Source organism: Erpetoichthys calabaricus, chromosome 4, assembly GCF_900747795.2.
Source record: "Erpetoichthys calabaricus chromosome 4, fErpCal1.3, whole genome shotgun sequence".
NCBI lineage: Eukaryota > Metazoa > Chordata > Cladistia > Polypteriformes > Polypteridae > Erpetoichthys > Erpetoichthys calabaricus.
The window spans coordinates 87,973,745-87,989,746 of NC_041397.2; the positions used below are offsets into that span (position 1 = coordinate 87,973,745).

Sequence of the window (16,002 nt, forward strand, 5' to 3'; positions counted from 1 at the left end):
TGACTATAAACAAATTTCCTCTTGTTGTCACGTTTTTGTTATTAAAACGACGTGCTAGTTGTGGAAGTTTCGTAGGTCCAAGGTTTCTACAAATTCTACAAAATACTACAGAGAGGTTTAAATTTCACCGCTTAGGGAAGCAGTTGAAGAATTTCTTCCGGGTGACGGACTTGAGGAAGTCGTTCAGGCGTTAGTGTTGTGTATATTTGCATTATGGCCAGCGTTGCTCCAAATCTGAGCGCAGTGCGAGAGACGATGGATGGTAGGGATGTGGTTTTATTATGGTTTATTGTAACAGTAATATTTAAAGTCAATTGCTTGGTGTGTAGTGCATCGTTTGTGCATAGCGTTATCTTGCACCGTGACATGATTGGTTTTGTCGTTCCATTCATTCGCTTCTTTTTTGACTAGTCTATTTGAAAATGGATCTAAAGTTTCTATATTACGAAGTCCTGTAGAAGTCACATATATGAAAATATGAAATCTTTTATGATTGATTGATGAGGGAACTATATTTCAGTAAGATATAAAAATCCATTGCACCGATTTTCATAAGTTTCGTGTATTTTAACAAACACAAAAATGTCTTTAATGTAGTTTTTGGGACCTGTATGTATATCGATCGATCGAAATTTGTCACCAGTGAGAAATATGGTTTCTTTTTACAGAAGCTCGGTGAATATTATATTATGCTCCCTTTTACAGGAGATCTTGCCAACGTACATACAGTATATACGAAAAATTAGCGGTGATGGTCAAGTGGTTAGCGTGTTGGACTTTCGATCAAACGATCGAAAAGTTCAAGACCAATGTAGACAAATTAATAAAAAAAAATCGTTTTGATTAATTGATTTTGACGTTTTGTCAGATTATTTCAATACAAAAATTAAGCAGCATTGGTCAAGTGCTTGGCTTGTGGCTTTTATTCAACTTGCCGCCTCTGTCTGGGTCAGATTTTTTCATCATTATATACAAATTTGGCTAAATACTCTTTTCAGCGATATTGGCTCAGAAGTTTTAAGGTTTGATTATCCAATAGACAGATGCACATTTCCAGTTCTTCACACATGTAAGGTTTCACAGTGGTTAGGATTTTCTGAAATGAGAAATTAACATGAGAGTGTTACTTTTCACTTTTAAGATCGTGGGTTCGATTCCACTCTGTCGCGAATATCGTTTCTATCAAATTACCTTCCTACCCATGTCAAGGTTTTTGTAACGTGCCGAGGACAGTGTGGCATTAAAAAATGCAGTAAAACATTTTTTTTTTCTTATTCTAAGATTTTGTTGGTCATGTGTGACTAAAATAAAATAGTGGGGAGCCCATAAAAGAAATAACTCCATTAATGCATAGATTCCTTAAATGATTCCAAAATAAATAACTCTTATAATTTGAAAGTTTCTCCAATTATAACCATTATCCTACATGCTTTAATCAGCTTTTGTAAGTGTGTCATTTTCTTTCCAAAGTTAAACTGGTTAGAAATTTCACTTCAATGAATCTATGCATTTTAATTGAATTAAATCAATTCTTTTATGGGCCCCCCACTATTTTATTTTTAGTCACATATGACTGACAAAATTGTAGTATGAGTAAACAATTTTTTTTAATTTACTTTTTGGTGCATTTTTGAATGAAATTGTGTCACTTAAAAATAATTTTTTTTACATATATACATTGGAACGAGCAAACTTTATTTAACATAGTGAATTTGTGGACACAGCAAGCTGTACTTGCTCTATTTGAATGTCAGCACCTTTAAATTTAATTCTCCAGTTCTACTGAGCAGATCTGACAAAATCTTACTCCCATACACAAGTCTGTGATTGACAACTGTGCCTCTTAGCCAGAACTTCATATGAGTGTTTGGGGGTGATTGTTGGTTCTTACAATATTTATCCATCCATCCATCCATTTTCCAACCCGCTGAATCCGAACACAGGGTCACGGGGGTCTGCTGGAGCCAATCCCAGGGCACAGGGCAGGAACCAGTCCCGGGCAGGGTGCCAACCCACTGCAGGACACACACAAACACACCCCCACACCAAGCACACACTAGGGCCAATTTAGAATCGCCAATCCACCTAACCAGCATGTCTTTGGACTGTGGGAGGAACCCTGAGCGCCTGGAGGAAACCCACGCAGACATGGGGAGAACATGCAAACTCCACGCAGGGAGGACCCGGGAAGTGAACCCAGGTCCCCAGGTCTCCCAACTGCGAGGCAGCAGCACTACCCACTGCGCCACTGTGCCGCCCTACAATATTTGTTTTTTTTTTTTTTTTTCCTTGAGATTCTGTAAAGCTCAAGCTGCAACATTGTTCATAATGGCAGTCAGATTTGTTTTCATTGTCTCTTCCTCTGCTACTTCTAGAGGGTCCGGGATGCATCCCATAACAGAATCTAACCTTTTAATTAGCTAGTTGATTTGGTAGGCCTCTCTTGAAGTGATATTACTAGCCCAGAACACCCGACCATAGAAGATCACAATTGAAGAATATACAGAATGTATAAAGAATGTTAAAAGAAGTGCATTATGTGCCAGAAATGCAATTCAGGTTGCACTGTACATTTAGTAAATATTGAAACCAAGTGAATGTGAAGAATTTGAAACAAGTGTATGGCAGAACCACAAATTTAAGAATATTGTGTGGTTATAGTAAGAATAAGCATAAGTGATGCAGAGTGCAGTAGAAGGGAAGTGATGTAGCTACTCTGTTATATCAAGTTGTTAAATGAGCATTAAGAATCACTATACAGATATGAAAAAGAGCCATTAACACATTGTATATGTTTTGCATATTATAAACTGAATTGCAACCTGGCTAAAAATATGCTATCTAACTCCTGCATGAAACCGGTAAAACCTGGTGATCATGGGCCCCCATTTAATATCCATGCAGTGCTCCTATTGTGTTATATATATTTGCCAAGTTTATATTTTTTTTCTGCTTACTGATATATACAAAAAATGCATTCATTTTTTATTATATTTGATTTCAGTTCTTCTTGAAATATCCAGACTTTTGAACTCTGGCTTGGATATGGAGTCCTTATCTATTTGTGTTCGCCTTTGTGAACAAGGAATTAACCCTGAGGCACTCTCTTCGGTAATAAAGGAGCTACGCAAAGCTTCTGACTCCTTAAAGGTGAGCCTGTAGTACATTATGATGTGCAGAATTCAAATTTCATATTTTTGCATTTATGTATACCGGTACTTTACTTTTTTGGAAGAGCTGGTGAAGGGCATAATATGAGTTGTAGAGATGAGGATATGCTGACATTGTAAAAAGATGGGAAGTATATATGGGGCAATTAAATGTTGCCAGAAGTGCTCTAAATTAAGTAATAATATTTAGCTGAGAACCAAGCACGTCATGTGTCTGGGGAAAATTGCAACAGCTTAATGTTACTTGCCCGTAGAAAAATATTAATTTAAAACCTTAACTCATTTCAGGATGGAACGGTTGTGCTGTTATGCTCAAGGCCTGAAACAACCCTGAACAAAGAGCCAGTTTATAACAGAAACAGTTTAACATTTGCCAGTTATTCTAATGTGCATGGGCTGTTTCTGTAACATACTGACCATGTTATCCAACCATTAATATAATTTACACATGCTTTTTTTTATAAGAAATAGTGTTAGTATGTTGTTGGTTGGTTGGTTAGGAGCACATGTAACATGAGAAAAATTAATTTTAAAAAGTATAATTGTTTTTATTTATAAAATATTTATACAAATTAGATCAACATAACAGACCCTGTGTTGTTTGTGCATTGTAAAATTTAATATAATGGTAGCTTAGGAAATGTTGTGATAACCATAATTGACTATTTTTTGCTTTCTACATGTGTTGTACTTGATAAATAAATAGAACTTTTTTTGTCCCTGTGAGAAAATTTGGTTGCTTACAGAAAATTTTTAAATAAGTAATTTTAATTAATTTAATTAAATAAGTAAATATACACACACACCGGTCTGAACACACAGCAGAATGACGAAAGTGCTGGAGTACATGTCAACACTCACCGGTTGAGCCTTGCAGTGGGTACATTTTGGACAATTTTAAACTAAGTAAATTTGATCAGCAAAATAACTATTTGAATTATGGAATTCTTGGGGCATATAGAAATAGTGTATCTTCTCTATATATATATATATATATATATATATATATATATATATATATATATATATATATATATATATATATATATACAGTGGAACCTCGAGATACGATCACCTCTGTATACGAGAAATTCAAAATACGAGGAAAGTATGAGCGAAAAATTCAGATCTAAATACGAGCATTGGCTCGCGTAACGAGCCACGAGCCAGGCTGTGGGTATAGCTCGCGGCTTAGCAAGGGGGCGTGGTAGCAGTTGCGAGCCGCAATCTGCGGTGTCTGCGTTTCTCACTTAAGTGCACAGGTGGGAAACTGCCCACATCCATGATTGTTCCTGTGGCTGATGGGCTGCAGCTGCCATGTCCTCCCCGCATATATAGAGAAGCGCGAGCCGGTTAAGGGGGAGAAAAAGTAAAAGAAAAGAGAGGAGAGAGAGAGAGAGAGCGCGCGCAGGCAGGCGAGTGAGTGAGTGAGTGAGTGCAGGCTCGCGTGTAGCTGAACAGTGAGCTAAACAGCTGAAGCAGGACGGTGTAGAGAAGGTCAGCTGCATTAAGAGTGTCTCGCTTGTTGCAGAGCCCGCAGGTGAGACGCTAACAGAGAAGAAGCACCGGGGATTGTCATCTGTTTTTTAAAGACGGATCCTTTTGACGTTTTAACCTCGTGTTAAAGGATTGTTATTCTTGTGTATTTTAAACCTCCACTTCACAACTGTTTTAAGGATTATTTATTTAAAGATTTATTGAATGCTCTACTGCACTTTGGACACCTGTTTTGATTCTTTTAATAATCAGTTATATTATTTACCAGTGTTATTTATTAAAGGTAGACTACAGTATATATAATTTATCAGTGTTATTTGTTAGGAAAATTGATTTTTATGTTAATATATTTGGGGTGCAGAACGGATTAACTGGATTTCCATTATTTTCAATGGGGAAGTTTGTTCTAGATACGAGAAATTCGCTATACAAGCTCAGTGCTGGAACGAATTAAACTCGTATCTAGAGGTTCCACTGTGTATATATATATATATATATATATATATATATATATATATATATATATATATATATATATATATATATATATATATATATATATATATATATATATATATATATATATATAATCTCTTTATTTGGATCTTGATCTTTGTTTGTCTGTTTGAATTAATTAGAAGAAGAAGCACTAGATGGCAGTAGAGAGACAGCTAAAACATAGGCATTGCATTAAGAATCTCCTCCAGGCTTATACTACTGAAGACTGTAGTACTCCAGTCACACCTCAAAACACAGACATTCAAACTAAACAAATTGTTGTGCTTTAAATTAACTAATCTTTATATATAATCTTCATCTGAATCTTGATCTTTGTTTGTCCGTGAATTCCACGCATGCGTAGACCACCTTCCAGTTTAGTACGTTGTTGTTACTCACGGATGTCAACAATGTGCCGGAATAACGAAAGGGGTGGTGGACAGTGTTACGCTGGTTAGCTCCTGAGGCCTGGTTAGAGAATGAGATTGCCGAAGATAAAAGGTACGTGCCTACGTAACATATGAATGAAAGAAAGACAGTGGGTAAAATGAATAACAACGTAACAGTACGTTCCGGAAATTATTATTGTTACATTGTAGCCGGCGAGTGCTGCGCGTCTCACAGTTGTACCCTGGCTTGCTCACAAGTCAGTAAAGTGATCCCTATTTATGCTTTAAAGAGCCTGGATACCTATGTGTCCCCCTTTTATAACCATTGCTCCGTGTATACTGCCTTACTCTTTGGATTGCCACAAAGCAACCTGCGAGATTGGAGAAAGGTTGAGAAGAGATCGTGAGAGGAAACGACAGCATCGTGAAAACGAGTCGGACTGTGAACGGAGAGAAGCAGAAATGCTCCTACACCACCACATAATTACTATTCGGATAGTGATTCCGAGTAGGCCGTTCCTATCGAATCAATGTCCAAGGGTTTTGTTTTGTAATTTTGTTTCCCTTATAAAAAATCATAATGCTGTGCGACGAAGGGCCCAGTTCACGACTGGCAGCCGCGTTTAAACAGGGAGCCCTTCACAGACAACTTTAACACGCGCAACGTAGTTGGGCGCACATGGCTAGTTCAATATATTGTGCCATGAAAATGTATTTGCCTCATCCAGATTTCCTCTATTTTTGCTTATTAGTAATATTGTACTTATCTAATCTCCAGACAAATTTAATATAACAAAAAGAGGACCTGAGTGAACATGACACAGTTTTTAATGATCATTTGATGTAATGAAGGTATACAAATTCAGTGCCTGTTCCACATATGTGAAAAAGTAATTGCCCCCTTTGTCACTCGACCAACCAACAAATCAAACTTAAATGGTAATAAGGTGAAATTAGACTGGACACACCCAAGCTTGATTGCATCCAGACAACTGAATCTAAACATAACTTAATTATAACATTTTCAGCTGTGTGAAGATGGCTAAAAGGTTTCAACAAGTAACACATCATGCCTCGATTGGGGGGAAAAAAAAAAAAATTCATGAGAAAGAAATTTTACTAAAATATATCATTTGGAAAAGAGTTACAAAGCAATCTCTAAAACCATAGGACCCCAGCAAACCACTGTGGGAGCCATCCTCTCCAAATGGAGAAAACTTGGAACAGTGGTAAATCTGCCCGGGTGTGACCAGCCTAACAAAATTAATTCAAGATTCCAGATGAACATCTAAGGAATTGCAGGTTTCCGCCAGCTCAGTTAACATCGGTGTTCATGATTCCACCATTAGAAAGACCGTGAGCAAGAATGGTATCCATGGGAGAGTTGCAAGGCAAAAACCACTGCTAAACAAGAGGGAAGTAAGGACTCGTCTAACATTGTCTACACTCAAAATGTTTTGACATAATATTATGTGGATTGATGAGTCAATAAGAACGTCATGTCTCGTTGTAGTGTGATAGTGATGCTTTGCTTCTGGGCATGTGTGGCTTGTCTTAGTTAAAGTAAGCATGAAGTCCTCTGTTTATCAAAAAGAACTAAAGAAGGATGTTCGGACATCATTGTGTTATTTGAAATGTATGTGCAGTTGGGTTATACAGCAGGACAATAATCGGAAGCACAAGGGCAGGTCCACCTGTAAATGGCTATACTGTATAAAAACAAATGTCTTTGGAGTGCTCTAGTCAAAGTCCTGACTTGAACTCCATTGAAATGTTGTGGTGTGATCTTAAATGGGCAGTTCATAGTCAAAAACCCACCAATTTGGCTGAATTATGACAAATGCCAAAGACCGACCTCCTGTTTCCGGGATTGTTTAATTGCAGCTCTGGCTGCTAAAGCTGGCACAAGGTATTACGTTTATGGGGCAAATACCTTTTCAAAGTACTTTATGGATGAGTTCCAATTTCCTGAGATGCTAATTGAAAGGTCCTTTTCCCATGATTTCCCTAGGATCTTTGAAGGTTAGATTCTTTAAAATATTTTTATACTCTTGAAATGCTGTATGAGTCATCATCAAAACTAACCAGCATGGCCTCTGAGATTGATATAGGTGTGAGATGTGGAAAGTTGGTTAAGTTCCTTTTAACAAAGATTCTAATTTGCATATAGCAAAAGACATTGGTGCCTGGGAAGTTAAATTTGGAGTATAATTTGTTCATAAGATTCAAAAATATTGTCTATAGGAAGAACTCTGGTGGTGTCTATGAGCTGAACACTGCTTAGGTCAGAAAAGATTTTTTTTTGTTGTGCTGGAGCAACAGATAAAAGCTTCTCCACTTTGAAATGTATTCTGCATTGGTTTCTTATTTTAAGTAATTGGTGAATAGTGAGGGCATATAATGAAGATTTTAGAGTATTTTTTGATTTATTTTGCAAGCCAGTCCAGTGGGGAATTTCTGCAGATATTTCAGTTTATTGTGCACATATTTGCTGCCCAGTAACTGAAAGTTTTTTTGGTTTTTTTTTTGTTGAAAGTTTAAAATTGATGGCTTAGATAGCGTGTTTGGTCAGAATTGTTCTTCTCAGAATTCAATAAACATAGGCAATAATTAACTGACATCATTTAAGAGTTCCATTTTAAGTAATAAGTAATTTTGTGTACTTTATTTGTAATTTATTGTTGCATTTTTTTTTTTTTTTTGCAGCTTTTTTCTTTAACTTATTATAAAGCATTTTGAGCTACATGCCTTTTACAAAAATGTGTTATAGAAATAAATTCATTTTTTTGTATAATATGGTACCGTGGCTGTCTGTCTGTCCAGGATTTTAAATCACCTGTAGCTCGCAAACCGTTTGACCTATTAACATGAAATTTGGTACACATATACTACGTGACCTCAACTGTTGGCTTTTGGGGTGATGATTGACCTCCGAGGTCAAAGATCAACCCAGGAAGGTCAAGGTCAAAAATCAAATAAGCTGTAGCCTGAAATTTGGTACACACCTACTATGCTGAAACTCTGCATTACAACTTTATATTAAAAGCGAAGAGTTTTTGGAATTATTACTCTTTCTAATTTTATTTTATTGTAGAATCAACTCTCTGCAGCGGGCGGCAGTGCAGCGGATGCGTACAGGGGTGGAGTACGGTCAGGTCAAGTGTATTCACTGCATGTTATCGTGCAGTACGCCATTACTGGTATATTTATATTAAATGTTGCTTGATAGCCCTCCACGTTTTTCAGTTTTGACACAGTAGAGAGTTAAGGGATTTAAAGGAGGTTTTAACACACAACTCTTATAAAATCTCTAATCAGAAGTTTAATTGCATAAATTAGTGATAGAAGAAAAAAATGCACAAGCTTTAAATTCCTAATCATTCCATGTAAATGCATAAAGATTTGCCATAAGTAATAGTAACCTCTCCATCGGGAGATGACCTTGGAGGCTACAAATGATTTTTTTCGATGATTCAGAAAAAAAAATCCCCTCCCACTAAATGCATACAGTAGCTATATAGCAACTTTATCTTATTAAGGTTTTGTGATATGTATCGTCCGTGTTAGTATCTTAATTGCTGTTTTAACAATGTTTGAGTTGACACTGTGTATGTCAATCAAAAACATGCATTGTGAGTCCACACATTCACTGCGTCATATAGCCTAGTCTTCTGGGGCCAGACATGATTTTCATATGAGAATACATGTCTGAGGAAACCTGTTAAAAGTTTGTAATGAACAGAGGTGAAATCCTGCAAAAGCTACATCAGCAGAACTTCTTTCTAAACACCACCCCCTATTCCTCCAGTCCATAAAGTTTAAACCACCGGGGTACAGCGCAACAGAAACTTGACAAAAGACTTGGTGCCGAGATAAATAAAAAGCTAAAATAGCCATGATCAGTTCGGGAGCTCAGCAGCACAAGATAACTGAAAATTAATGATTATTTCGTATCTTTCTGTCATTGTGACTGTTGCATCACTATGTGTCGTAACAGCGAAGAGGGTCTAGATAAGTATTGTGGTCTATGGATGTACTATACTATGGATATACTTAATATGCCTCAGCTGTTTAGGCACGGTATGTTTGGTGTTTCCAATTAGACAGTAATGTTAAATCAATCAGTCATTCTCCAACCTGCTATATCCGAACACAGGGTCATGGGGGGGGTCTGCTGGAGCCACTCCCAGCCAGCACATGGCACAAGGCAGGAAGTTTAGATGTGCTGTGAGATGGTGAATGTTGTGCACCCTCCTGCTTGCTTCTACTGGTGTCATTGGGTTCATTTGTTGATTTGGGAGTGTTGAATACTAAGATTAGCAGCAGTCCTTAACTCTTATTGACGCGGTGTGGCATATTGTTTATACTGAATGCATACTTTGCAATTCACATTTTCATAAGCAATGCAGTTTATTGAAATCAGAAACTTGTTCACTTTTGGATCAAATTACACAATTAAAAGGCACTCCAAGAAACAGGTAACATATGAGATCCTGTAAAATAATAATAACGATTTATTACTGCAGCTGGTTTTGACAATTCGTAGAACATTATGACCCGTGACCCATGGGCATAAGTAAAAATTGCCTTAACTCGATCAGCAGTAAAACAGCGCATGACTATACATTAATTGTTCTTGTGCAGCTAGACTACATTTAGCCTAGTATGATAAATTGCTGCGTGTGCACATTTAAATGCTGTAATTGTTTTTCATCTTGTGCAGTGTTTGACAGAACTTGAAGTTTGGATTTGGTGACTTATAGTAGAATGTTAGTTTTTTTTGTTCTTGCTTACAGTGTATACCACACAATTACATTAAAACAGAGCAATTGAATATTTATCCATGCTCTGTAAATCAATTATAATTAGTATTTTGTTTCCCTTTAATTCATGTCTTGTTTATATTACAGTAACTGGAAGTGTCTGTTGCTCACATTACAGTAGTTATTGTTGATCCTTGTGCAAATTTTTACAAAGTAAATATTGTAGGCCACTTTGAAATAGTTCATACTTGCACTGTTTGATCTCAATAATACTTCCACTAGTGATTTTGATGATTTTATATTGTTACTTGAATGTGTCACTCATAAATAAATAAGAACCATTTTCTTTAAATTATGTTGATTTAATGTAATTAGTAAGCAACAGTTAATATCCTATTAAAAAGAGCAAGCTAAAGTGAGTATAATAAGACTTTTATAAACATTTTTGAAGGTTCCAAAATGTCATCAATTTATCGTTATCAACAAAATCCAAGTAAATATTGAGAAAAATGTTTAATATCGCACACCCCTATAACTAACCCATTCTTTTTTCTATCTAAGTTAGCTTTTAAATATTTAAATGTAGCTTCACTTTTAAGAAAAAAATCTATATCTGAATCCAATGGACCAAGGTGTAATTAAACTCTTCACAACAGACAGTCTAACCAATTTCATGTAAAGAATGACAACAGTTATAGGGTTGCTTGTGTCTCCAGTTCGTATGTCATTATTGCTTAGGTATTCTTTCTCATTTTGATTGACGTTTTGAGTTTCTCTCAAAGTCATAATTTATTCTGGTTTCATTAAGTTGTCAAAGTTTTACATGTTGAACTACACAATCGGTAATAATTAAGTGGATAACCAAGAAAGAAATTACCGATAGCTTCTCTTTCTTCACTTCTCACAATATACCATTCTGGCCATATTGTATTTCCAAATGAAGGGTTAGTGTTCTTGTTCTCTAACTTGTGCCACAGGAGAAAGAAGCAGTACAAATGTATCTCCTAGAATATCAACAAATCTTAAAGTGACTGTTTTTATTTAGACCCTTTATATTTCTGTTTGGGGCAGTATGGTGGTGTAGTGGTAGTTCTGCTATCTCACAGCATGGAGACCAGGATTTGTGTCCCGCATGAGCCTTGTGGGAAGTTTGCATGTTCTCCCTGTGTTTGCATGGATTTCCTGGGTGCTCCTGTTTCAGTGAATTGGAATTGCTAAATTGGCCCTAATGAGTTTGTGTGTGTGTGTGTGCACACGCTCATGCTCCCTGGGATGGACTAACATGCTGTCCAGGTGGTAGTCTTGCCTTTTATCTGATGATGGCTGAGGTAGGCTCAATCTGCCCTGCCCTGGATAAACAGTTTTAGAAAAATGGATTGATGGATATTTGGCTCTTAACTAACAAGTTAATGGAAAGTAAAGGAGCAGATCAAAATTAACAAAGTAATAATTTATAATACAATAGCAGGAGAAATTATATTTTGAATGTTGTCACCATGAGTGACAGATACAGTGTGTAAAGTATGAATATTGTAATGTGTTGAACCTTTCTCAATTCAGAGAAACTACAATTTACTGAAGGTTAAATTTGTATATTTCTTTAAATATTTCAGTCCCTCAGCAAGTGTCCGTTATTATTGATACGTATATGGTCGCAAAACTTAACTAAGAATGAAGAGTAAGAACAAGAAGCTGTAGTATAACTTAATTCATTTTTAATGTCATAACCTTCAGAGGCCTAATATCATCTAGACCTTTCCAAGGTATTTGAGCCACTTCAGTGTTTTTTTTTCTATTGGAAAGAGATAAACTATCAATGTCTTAAACCCAGAATGATGTCTGTATGTTTGTCAAATATTTGATTACAAAATAGATACCAGACATTAAAAGTAGTGTTATTGAATAGAACTGGCATATTTCTTATGCAACACACATCTAATAGAGAATACTTTATAGTGCTTCATAAGTCTGCTCATTTTTTCTTGGTACACACAGTACATGTAATCTTTAATAAATTCTATGGTTCATAATTTGTTATGTATGTTATTATAATTTCAAAGCATTTCTAAAATTTTAATTTCACTTCAAATTCATAAGGTTTATTGTGCTTTTTTTGCTGTAAGAATTACAGTCAGGAATGCAGTCATTCACTTATCTATGCTTTGTTACATTGTATTGTTCATGCTGGAGTTGCAAATTTTTGCTGAAGTGAATTCCACAAACTTAAACTTTTGATCTTAAGTTAAGACATGTTGACAGCACAGGGTACTGGTGCTTATTATTTATTCATGAGTAACAATTACTAAGAACCTTGGGCCTCATTGTGTATTCACACTTGACCCTGTTTGAAGAAAAAATGTCAGCAATTGTATGATGATTTCTTTTTTGATGTGGGCTGAGATGGACTGTGCCTAAATGGGAAAGCATTATTTCAAGCAAAATGTAGCTGCAGTTTCCACTTTAGTCCTTTATTGAAGTTTGTGAAAATAATCTTTTTTCATGTTATAATTTATTGATATCTCATGCAATAGTAATTTTATTTTCTTATAGAAGGTAAAGGCTTGTGTAGGCAGCGTACAGTCTTGTCTAAAGGAGTTCTTGAGTTAATTGTTTCAGTCGATTCACACCTAATCATGTATTATTTATTACTCCTAATTATTAGTAATTAAAAATGGTGTTAAAACAGAACACTTTTACAGTGGAATTAACACAAGAAGTCAATCTTTTCTATCTTGACAAGTTTTTAAATGATTGTTTTGCTAGTGGCCCATTAAATTATTGTCTGGATATTTTAGATGTACAAAGTACATGCTTCATTGTGAAACAGTAAGTGACTTTCTATTTTGTTTTGTTTGTTTATCCCTAAATAAAAATACTTACAAATACAAAAATTGGGTAATCTGTCCATATCAAAGCATTAAACAAAGTTTTTAATAATTCCAAGGTGTAATTCAACATCATTTTGAGTGTGAAAGCAATTTTTCTATTTCAAAGGTATCAAAAGATGGTTACTGTATCATTCATTTTGAAGTACTCTTAAACTATTTTTAACATCACTTTAGAAGTTAGCTGGTTGGTGTGCGTGTGTGTGTGTGTGTGAGTGAGATGATACACATTTTCTGTGGCCAGTTATAACTCTTATTACATTTATTGGCAGACTAAAGTTTGCGCTCAGTTTTAATTTTTGTATCAGCACTTTGAGTTATACAGGCCAAAGCTAGTTATATATAATAAGGTATTGAAGTGCTTGGACAATGTGACACTTCAGAGTTGATAGTAATCAAACAAATGATGTATAGAGGAAGCTTGTCAAATCAGAGTCAGCAAGCCAAAGTGACGAGTGCTACTTTGATGAAGGCTCAGAAGCTTATCTAGCTTTCTCTGCAGTTTTACCAGATAGATTTACACCTCATGTAGCTCCAGGTACCAATTGTTAATCTAATTCATATGCATTAAAGGTATATGGTAATTAATTGTAACAAAAACACCTAATTAATAATTTAATTACAATTTCAGGAAAAAAAGAAACAGATCAACAAAAATAATTATTTTAAACCACTAAGAATTGGGGTGGGGTGGCAAGATGGAGCAGTGGCTAGTGGTACTGCCTCACTGAACTATTATTTTGGGTTTGAATCCTGTACCCAGTATTTGTGTGTGTGTGTGTGTGTGTGTGTGTGTGTGTGTGTGTGTGTGTGCATTTTGCGTGTTGTCCCCTTGACTACATGGATTTTTCTCCATATCCTTCCATATGCCTAAAGCCATGCATACAAGGTTAACTGACCGGTCTAAATTAGCCCTGTGTGGCCGTGACGTGCATGAATGAGCCCTGACTGATGCCCTTTTCAGGGCTGGTTGCTGGGTGGTGCCCCATGCTGTCGGGGATAAGTTAAGATTTCCCTAACTCTCAGATTAAGCAAGCATCCTATTAAAAAGTATAGTCTAGTTATGTCAGAGTGAGAATGTCATGACATGGACTGCCTGATGGTTAGTCAATCAGTGCATCAAAATATGAAACATATACTGTATGCCTGAATGTAATGGATAGATAACAGGTCAATAATATATGAAATCTTGGGACCACTTTGCATGAAGCAACTGACAAGTAACAGTATTTATAAGTTACTGTTAATTTTGTCCCAAAGAAGTTTATATAAGTAGTCTTGCAGAATTTCTCTTATTACTGCTCTTATGACTTCTGTGTCCTCAAACTACATGTTAGGATAGTGAGGGTGGCTAAACTGCCTAAATAAAAGGAAGAGATGATTTGTGTTTGTTTCTTTCAAACCTTCATTGGAACATGTTGGTTAAGAAAATAAAATGACTGATGTTTTTAATTGAAATTTATAAAGTTTAAAAATAAAAACAATGGACTAGTTTAAGGGAGGTAAGGCTTTATTTCACCACAAAGAAATTTAAAAAGCAAAACAAAAAATTGTACACATATATACTTTCATTTTTTTAAACAGTAATTTTTTAATCTACAGAAACAAACTCCTTCTCGCCCAGAAGAGTTCCTTGTTGATTGAAGCCATTGTAGCTGAATGTTCAGACATTATAGAGATGCCCAGTCTGCCCTCAACTATTTCCAGTGATAATCCTGACAAAATTACTTTGGATCAGCTGAAAAGAGAGAAAATAAAAATGCAGCTGAAAGTACTAAAAATTACAAGAGGAATATTACGAAATGAAAATAAAGAAACTTAATCCTTGAAATTCAGCCCCATTGATTTGGAACTGTTGACAGGACCGAGCAATAATGCAATATTAAAAAAAAAAAAAAAAACTGCATAAAATCATTTCCTTTTTGCTATAATTAAAGAACAGTGATTTTTTGCCATTAAAATGATGTATTGCATACCAATACTATGTTGCAATGTTTTGTTTTTTTTTTCTTCCCTCAAATATGTCCGAAATGGTGTATCACAGCAACTCCTGCCCCCAAACCCATGGCTTTCTTAAACAGCCTAATTCAGTTGTGTACAATTTCACAGAGACTATTATCTGCTAAACTGGAGAATTATTTCCACTTTATATTGTATTTTATTTATTTTTTGGAGTTGAAAGTAAATTAGAATAACTGATAACATGTTTTTACTCCTACTACTAAGAGTAGGGCCACCTTTGCATGCATCAGTCTTGAGAATTTTCAGCCAATTCGGATTGGTTCTCCTACTCTGAGACGCCTGATAAATATGGGACCTGGTTATTTAAGCAATTATTTACTAACAAACACACAAGTGAGTAACGTTTAAAAAGCTGACTTTGAACATTCAGTGTTGTTTGCACTGGCATCAGTCTGGCCTGTCAGTATTTGAAGACAATTAATTTAAAGAGAGCAAAGTCCACAGTAAAGGTGGATTAAAAAGTAAATACTTTATCTGGTTTTGCCATTTTAAGATATGTCAAAATACAAACATTTTATAATTCCTAATATAAATCTTGCACTTAAGAATACATATATGTGAAGGTAAAAAATTTCAACTAGTGAGGTCAATTAAAGATACACTTTACTAATTGATTGTGAAACTGGTTGGAACAAAAACCTGCATCCACAGAAGATCCCCAGGACTAAATTTGAGAACAATTGATCTAAGTAAATGTATTCTTACACTGAATGCTGTAAAGTAAGGTGGTATTGTGTATACGGTATAAAATAAGATAAATCCAATCTAAAGAGCAGAG

The 16,002-nt window shown here is 35.5% G+C and overlaps 1 protein-coding gene across 2 annotated transcripts in view; it reads left to right on the top strand.

Annotated features, from left to right (window-relative positions):
- The first annotated feature begins 97 nt into the window (after positions 1–97).
- The window catches only part of mzt1 (mitotic spindle organizing protein 1), a 44,034-nt gene continuing 28,129 nt past the window's right edge, over positions 98–16,002 (top strand). Inside the window, exons 1-3 of one of the 2 annotated variants that reach the window (XM_028799621.2) lie at positions 98–262; positions 3,005–3,150; positions 14,805–15,181. In XM_028799621.2, the coding sequence (XP_028655454.1) occupies positions 214–262; positions 3,005–3,150; positions 14,805–14,846 (237 nt within the window). In that variant the 5' untranslated portion in view covers positions 98–213 and the 3' untranslated portion in view covers positions 14,847–15,181. Of the gene's footprint in view, positions 263–3,004; positions 3,151–14,804; positions 15,182–16,002 lie in introns of those variants that run through there. The other variant, XM_028799622.2, reaches the window with a different exon arrangement.